The 7,978-nt window shown below is 33.7% G+C and overlaps 1 protein-coding gene across 2 annotated transcripts; it reads left to right on the top strand.

Annotated features, from left to right (window-relative positions):
* The first annotated feature begins 404 nt into the window (after window positions 1–404).
* On the top strand, window positions 405–6,383 carry LOC149513585 (mitogen-activated protein kinase 19-like). 2 transcript variants are annotated; one of them, XM_089746905.1, is made up of 11 exons: window positions 405–637; window positions 726–836; window positions 2,441–2,849; window positions 3,164–3,291; window positions 3,387–3,446; window positions 4,027–4,176; window positions 4,292–4,447; window positions 4,601–4,812; window positions 4,922–5,023; window positions 5,303–5,457; window positions 5,786–6,383. In XM_089746905.1, exons 2-11 carry the CDS (start codon window positions 813–815, stop codon window positions 6,208–6,210), a joined length of 1,821 nt encoding a protein of 606 aa, XP_089603031.1. In that variant the 5' UTR covers window positions 405–637; window positions 726–812; the 3' UTR covers window positions 6,211–6,383. The 2 variants fall into 2 exon arrangements, with proteins under 2 accessions (XP_089603031.1, XP_089603030.1); XM_089746904.1 differs by having other exon boundaries at window positions 405–836.
* Window positions 6,384–7,978: the final 1,595 nt, after the last annotated feature.

Genomic DNA, 7,978 nt, shown 5'->3' with positions numbered 1-7,978 from the left:
GATAAATTATATTTATTAATTAGTAATGATAAAAAATGGAATGTTACAAGAGATAGGAGCTTTGATTTCGTTCAGGTAATCACAGTATCACAAATGTTTTTGTTAAATTCCACTAACAAAATCTCATAATTTACAAGAAACAATGTCTCTAATTAATCCCATTTTATAAATAACTTTATTCATTTCCACGTTTACTGACCATAGAAATATTTTATGACAATCTGTAAATAATTAAATGGGAAAGAAAATAAAATTTTAAACAATTATTGGAAAGGGGCATAATGTTAAACAAAATTACATTGTTCGTAACGAAGTACTAACCAAAAAAGAAGGGGCAGAAATATAAATTAACTAAATCAGTGGATAACAAATTATTTCAATATATAAAAATAAAACTTTTAAATAAAGGAAAAAACAAAATCAAATTTTTATATTTCATTCACCACCAATCTTCTTCCTTTCTCTTTTTTAAGATCCAAAAGAAACCCAATTGAGCTCTCTTTTTACTTCATCTACCAGATCTGGCAGATTTTCAAAAGACTCAGGAACTTCTAAAGCTTTGGTTTAAAGAAGAAAAAGAACAGCTTCGCTTTGCTTTGCTTTGCTTTGCGTAGTTGGTGATATGAAGTGGGTCTAGGTGGGGACAAATGTGGCTGATTTTCTATTTCTAGTCTGCTTGTGTTTGGCTACCGAGATAATTCTTTTCTTTTTCTGTCTGCTTCTAGGTTTTTTGTTTAGTGAAGAAGAACTAGAAAAAGAAAGAAGGGATCTTTTTTGGTTTTTTTTATTTTTTATTTGGGGTTGAAGAAAAGATGCAGCAAGATCAACTGAAGAAGGTTAGTTTTTTGTTTTTTTATTTTTGGGTATGTGGTTAGTATTTTCTTTTTTATTTTAAAGCTTTACAGGTATTTTAAGATCTGGGTTTTGTATATGAAAGTGGAAATGCTTTAACTTTTTGCTTGTCTTGAACATAGTTTCAACAAGGAAATTTTAAGGTTGTTCATTTTTCATGATTTCTTGTTGCAAGAGAAAGGATCTGGCTTATGTATTATTGATTTTATTAAAAATCAAGTTAATTTAAGTTAGTAATTTTATCAAATGGTTTGGACTTTGGAGAAGGTAGGGTCCTGGTTAAGCTTTATTAGCTGTTTTTGTTGGTGAGAAGGTGTTGTGAAAGAAGATAAATTGAGATTTGGGTTAGATTTTTTTGTTAAGTTTGGGCTTTAATTGTTCACTAAGATTGAAGAGGCATAGTTTTGGAACTGAAGAGAGCTTAGAAAATATCAGATTTAGTTCACATTTTTGCTGTAATGAAGCAACTAATAGTGAAAAAGAAAGAAAAAAGAACCTTGACTTGTACTTAAATTTTAGATTATTAATTCAACTTGAAGTTTATGGCCCAAAAAAATGAACTTGAAGTTTCAAAAATGTTAAAGCTTGTTTCCCATTTGCAGCCAGTGGTGTAGATAAGATATTTCACTTTAGAGGATTTTTATTGGATGATCATGGTTATCAGATTGATGTGATTTATTGCCTTATTACCAGAGGAATTAACTTTAAAATAAGTGGTTCGAATTGGTTGCATTACTTGACATGATACTAGTGCTTAATGTTGTAAATGATCTTGATGATTATTCTCTTTTCACTGTTTCGGCTTCCTGTAAACTTGTTTTTGCTTTCTTATAGCGTAATAAAGATGGCCACTAATATTATTGGATTCCTTTCGATCTGGCTTTCTTTACTAAAGGTGGTATTTGTTTCCCTTTTAGTCATGCTGGACTGCAAGAAATGGATCTATTTCCATAGATTCTGTGTTTGGTTTTTGGATGATAGAAATTGTCAAGCTAAGAGCAACATCCGGAACCTTATTCTGTTCTCCAGAGAGATGACTTTTGGATCCGTTTTTAAATGTCTTTATATGCATCTTTAAAGGCTATTAAACTTGGCTGTAGGAAGACTCTTGGTTTTGGCTTCATTCAAGCAACTTCTAGTTGAATAGTTATCTTGCGCAGCCACACCAAACAAAGATTTGCATGCATTTGTTACATCTTAAACATAGTTAATTTCTGCAATATTGAGTTCTGTATGATGCCACCCTGTTGTTTCTGGGTCTTCCTTGATTTTTTACCTTAAAGTCTACGAAGACCTATAGTTTTGAGTGGGAGCATATATGCTTGTTAGTTTTTATCCAATTATTACTGGTGGTTTTGGCACTAGTTTTTGATTTACTGTTGCTCTGGTTTTGTTGCTTCTGCTGCTACTTTTTCCTCTTCCTTGAATCCATAGATAATTTAGATATTGCACCTTCTGTATTATCCAAAAAGGCATGATTCTGTTGTTTTTATTGCTGCTGTTAGTTTTTCTTTTCTTTTATTCATAGATAATTTACTTATGGCCCAACCGGGCATGATTCTGATTATCTTTCTCTTTCATTCTTCAGGACCTAAAAGAGATGGAATTTTTCACTGAATATGGGGATGCAAACAGGTACAAAATTCTTGAAGTCATTGGGAAGGGAAGCTATGGAGTTGTTTGTGCAGCACTAGACACACATACCGGGGAGAAAGTGGCAATAAAGAAAATACAAGATGTATTTGAGCACATATCTGATGCTATAAGGATTTTACGTGAAGTCAAGCTGCTTAGACTTCTTAGACATCCTGATATAGTTGAAATTCAGCGTATAATGTTGCCACCATCAAAAAGGGAGTTCAAAGACATATTTGTTGTTTTTGAGCTCATGGAGTCTGATCTTCACCAAGTCATCAAAGCTAATGATGACTTAACGCGTGAACACCACCAGTTTTTCCTTTACCAAATGCTTCGGGCAATGAAATATATGCATACAGGTAGAACAATGGCTTTTTTTTTTTTTTCATTTCTCTAATTGTTTCAGTTGATCTTCTTTCTTATGTGTTTATAATGTCATGATACATTTGCCATTGGCTTTTGGCTTGTTAGCCACATAATTGTCAACATTTTTACTGTTCTTAAAGAAAGGTGGAAGTTCATCTCTCTCCCTAGTAGAAGTAAATTCTATTTGCTTCAGTTTCTGTTACCTAGCCTTGATATCTGTACATGCTTTAACTGAGAGGAAATTGGGTAGGATAAGGTGCTTGAAGTAATTTCAAATTTATACTGATTGCTAACTTCTTGGTTGCAGCGGATGTGTACCATCGTGACCTTAAACCAAAGAATATACTGGCAAATGCCAATTGCAAGCTTAAAGTTTGTGACTTCGGACTAGCAAGAGTTGCATTTAGTGATACCCCAACAACAATCTTTTGGACGGTATTTTTTTTTTTCTTGCCTTCATTTTTTCCCCTTAAAGAAGGGTGGAGCTGCAAGTTTATGCTTAATATGTTGTTTTCTAATATTCCTTGCAGGACTATGTTGCCACACGATGGTACAGGGCTCCAGAGCTGTGTGGATCTTTCTTTTCTAAGGTATGGCTTTTCTGTCGTGTGGTTTTTAGTTCTTTTCTTCCAAAGTAAGTGGCAATATGGTGAAGCATGATATATAGTATCATGGACCAAAAGTTGGCAAAGATTTATTGTTTGGCTATCTGCTACTTGCAGTGAAGGTCGAACCATGTAGGATCAATCTTCTAGTTCACTTATGAGTTCAACGTGTCAGATTTTATTTGGGGGTTAATTTTTATGAACCTTTTATTTTTTGTTATATCATTTGGTTTTAATGTTTTATTAAATTCAAATAGGTTTATATTTTGCTGAATATTGAAGTACACTTATCAGGTTACCATGTCTTGTTTGAGCTATATCATACTCAGCAAATCAACACTTTTTTTTATTTAGAAGAATGCTTGAGTGCTTTTTAGTAAGCAGTAATGCCTAGATTAAAATAATTGTTGTTCAGGGAGGACTATGAAACTCTCCTGGAAGTTGAAATATCTGTCATTCAGGTAATCGTGTCAGGTTACTACTGTTTCTTTTAGAGTGCTTTACTTGGGGTGTGACTTAAATTTTACTTATTTTAGGTCTAATTTTTGTTGGCAACTGTGTGCAGTATACTCCAGCTATTGATATTTGGAGCATTGGCTGCATCTTTGCTGAGGTTTTGACAGGGAAGCCCCTATTTCCTGGGAAAAGTGTTGTTCATCAATTAGAATTGATCACGGATCTTTTGGGGACACCTCCACCTGAAACCATTTCTGGAGTATGACATCTTGCTTTCTCTTTTCATCTGTGTGTGTTTTGTTTCCTTGGGGGGACTATTTTACTTTTTTATTTTTTTTCTAGAGTACAAATTGTTATTTGTTTCACAATCACAGGTTCGAAATGATAAAGCAAGAAAATACCTGACAGAAATGCGGAGAAAACATGCTGTGCAATTTTCTCAGAAATTTCCAAATGCAGACCCATTAGCAATGCGGCTGTTGCAGAGGCTGTTATCATTTGATCCGAAAGACCGGCCAACTGCTGAGGAGGTGTGCTATCTTATGTTTCATGCCATAAATATGGTATCCTTTTTCCAGTCAATAATCAGTGGAACATTCTTGTGTGAGTCTATATTGTGTCTAAGAGTTTTTGTTTTTCTTTTGCATTCATCATACTGAAACATTTCTGTATTAACGTAATAGGCATTAGCTGATCCTTACTTCAAAGGCTTAGCTAAAATTGAGAGGGAACCTTCTTGTCAGCCGATCTCAAAATTAGAGTTTGAATTTGAGAGGCGAAGGGTGACAAAGGAGGACATTAGGGAATTAATTTACAGGGAGATACTAGAATATCATCCTCAGCTGCTCCAAGACTATATAAATGGAAATGAAGGAACCAATTTTCTCTATCCAAGGTTTGAATATTTTCTAATTAACTAACATATTTATCATTAATTTTAATGTTTCTTATCTTGTTTGTTTATTCTTAATCCACTTGATTATATTGTGGGGTTTTTATTGCAGTGCCATCAGTCAATTCAGAAAGCAGTTTGCATATCTTGAGGAAAATGGTGGTAGAAGTGCCCCGGTTTTCCCTCTGGAGAGGAAGCATGTGTCCCTCCCAAGGTATTACATGTTTTGGACAATTCAGTTTCTAATGCATTAACGTTTTACTTTTAATTAGAAATGTTAATTATGCTATTGCTCTCAGCTGTTTTGAGATAGGGCTAGGAAAAATTCAGACTCATGTATTATAAATCCATACATACATAACATAAACAAAATAAATATATTCATTTTTAATGAATTTTCCCCCAGTTGAATGGCAAATGGACTCAATGAAATTAGCATCTTTCCTCCGCCCCTGGAGACGCACTTTTCCAACTTGTATTCTGTTCATTGCAGGTCTACAGTTCATTCAAATACTATCCCCCCAAATACGCAGTCAACTTCGGTTTTGTGTGAGAGTCGACAAGCTGCAGAAGAGGCCTTCAAAAAAATAACAGATGCAACGTCTGGTAATCCAAAGTTAGCACGGCCTCCACCTAGGGTGCCAGCAGGTATGAATGATTTCTGTTCTGCTTTTATCTCAGCTTTACTTTGGTCAAGCGACATTTGTCATACAAAAAACTATTTTGCATGTTGATTCTCTGGCCTCCTTTTGTCTGTCTGCCCTATGTGGGTTTGCTCATTGAAAATTAGGAGTGGATCTCTTTAAATGAGTTTCACATTGGTGAAGACTCTGATATCCCTTGGGCATTCTATAGCATTATATGTGAAAAATACTTTTGTCCATCGTAGGACAGTGCTGAGTAGACTTGTATATGTCCCTTTGTTGCTTCGCCATTTAGCTGATCCAGAAGTTTGTTCTCCTTTTGCTTTGTACAGCAAAACCAGGGAGAGTTGTCGGATCCGTCATACCATATGAGAATGGGAAGAATATTAAAGATGGTTACGATACCAAGATCTTTTACAGGAATGCAGTCCTTCCTCGACAGAATGTCTCCCCACATTGTTCCCTCAGGACTAGCACAACAAATCAAGAGAAATCTGGAATACAGGCTGACAGGAATCCACAAGCCAAACTGCAACCTCAGTCTAGCATGGTGGAAAAACCAGCTCCTGGAATGGTTGTTGACGTTAACAGCAACCCCTGTTACCAACCACAATCCAAGGCCGAGCAATTAAATGATAGACTACCCATTGATGCAAAACTTCTGCAGGCACAGTCCCAGTTTGGTGCAGTTGGTGCTGCAGCTGTGGCTGTAGCCGCCCACAGGAATGTGGGCAAAGTGCAGTATGGATTGTCTTAACTCGGATTGGTATCGTGGTGTGTCTATTAGACGAGGGTAGTTGGGGATTCTTTGTCAAGGGAGGATGGGTCTTTGGTGTTAACTCTTTTCCATTATCTAGTTTATGCCCTTCTGTAATTATAGGTTGTATCATTGAATTTTATCAGTGAAATAAATTGCTTCCATTGTTAGGAGACTCGGCAAAATGGAAATACTAGTAGATTGACACCATGACCTTAATGGGTATTTGTAGGGTAAATTCATTAACCAGCATAAAAGGAAAACAAGTGGGGCTGGTTATGCCTTGAAAGGAGCATTTTTTTCTTAGTGGAATTGACACAGTTGAAAGTTTGCGATAGCCTCATGATTTCAAACATGTTATGAATGTATCCTCCCAATTTGCCTTAGTGAACTCTTTTTAAGTGTAGGGATTTCTTTTTGGGTACAATGGAGGGTTAAGCATATTGATGCAAACGAGTTCTCGAGTCATTTGCTGTCGATTTAAAAAAATTTGAGTTTGACTCATTTATTGTTTAATTAAGCTTAAACTATTTGAATAACGATTCAAAGCTAAATTTGAATAAATTATAAATGAAATTTGAGTAAGCAATATACGATTTGAGAGGTTTGTCAGTTTAATTAAACGTAATAAAATTTTTATTTTTAATATTTTATATATTTAAAAGATAATATTTAATATTAATATTTATAATTTTATCAAATTATATGAGTTAAATTTAAATATTTTAATTAAATTATAAATCAAATTCAAACAAAATAAATATTAAAACATAATTGAATTTAAATTTAATTTTAAAATTTTAAATCAAACTAAACTTAAATTTAATAATAGATCAATTCAATTTAATTACACTCTAATCAAATCCAAAAACAAAAAACAAACAAGCAGACACGAGCATTCTCCGACGATAGTAATTCCTCCTTTTTACCACGGAAAAAGAAAATTTATCTTCAAAGACGAAGTACTTAAGTTCGTACTAGCCCAGCAGCCTTTGACTCAGACGAATTGCATTCGGCGGCTTGGGAGGGTCGCCGAGTTCGAGATGTAATCCCCTCCTCCTGCCAGTTAAGTTCGCTAAACAATGGGATCTAGGGTAGGGTAGGGTAAAGTAGTTAGGGGCCCAAAAAAGGTCGGTATACCAAAATCAACCAAAAAAAAAAATGAGATAAAAAGATTTTAAGCTTAAGTGTTATTACCACTTATCGAATGCCGTGAAGGTATAAATACCTTCCTTATCCAGATATTGAGCCTTAAGTTTGTTTTAAGTTAATTTTTTGGGGGGTTTGGCAAAAAAAAGTTAATTTTCTGGGGATCCATGTTAAAAATAAAATTTATTAAAACAAAAAATTTATTCTCACAACAACACAGATAAAAAATTGAAAAACAGTACTTTAAATTAACTGTCTTTAATTCATTATTACTATTATTATTATTTATGATATATTTTAAATAAATTATTATTTTTTATTTTTAAACAAAAAATTATAAATATTTGCAAAAAAAAATCCTACACGAAGCGGGGCAAACATTTTCGTATAACTAGATAATTGTCTTGCATCATCGAGTTATGTTTTTTAATAAAGCTTTGATTCCTCTAATATTTTGTTTATTATCTTCGAATCGAGTTACATCATGACAGTTATATATTATGTAGTTATATATTATGTGTATTAAATAGAGATAATGAAAGAAATTGAAAATTACAAAAAGTATTAATACTTTATTTAATGAAAGTTTAATATTTGATGATAGTGAATAATGAACATA

This window comes from Durio zibethinus, chromosome 18 (genome assembly GCF_047325235.1).
Source record: "Durio zibethinus cultivar Kanyao isolate XHJ-2024 chromosome 18, ASM4732523v1, whole genome shotgun sequence".
In the NCBI taxonomy this organism is placed as follows: Eukaryota; Viridiplantae; Streptophyta; class Magnoliopsida; order Malvales; family Malvaceae; genus Durio; species Durio zibethinus.
The sequence above is the reverse complement of the archived record's forward strand: the minus strand, read 5'-3'. Positions and strand labels throughout refer to the sequence as shown.

What these genes read in the sequence shown, in the direction of transcription:
- LOC149513585 (XM_089746905.1), top strand. Translation starts at nt 813, where the DNA reads ATGCAGCAAGATCAACTGAAGAAG. An exon ending in CACCTGAAACCATTTCTGGA is followed by an intron (nt 4,177 to 4,291) that starts GTATGACATCTT and finishes TCACAATCACAG; the next exon opens with GTTCGAAATGATAAAGCAAG. An exon ending in AAGCATGTGTCCCTCCCAAG is followed by an intron (nt 5,024 to 5,302) that starts GTATTACATGTT and finishes TGTTCATTGCAG; the next exon opens with GTCTACAGTTCATTCAAATA.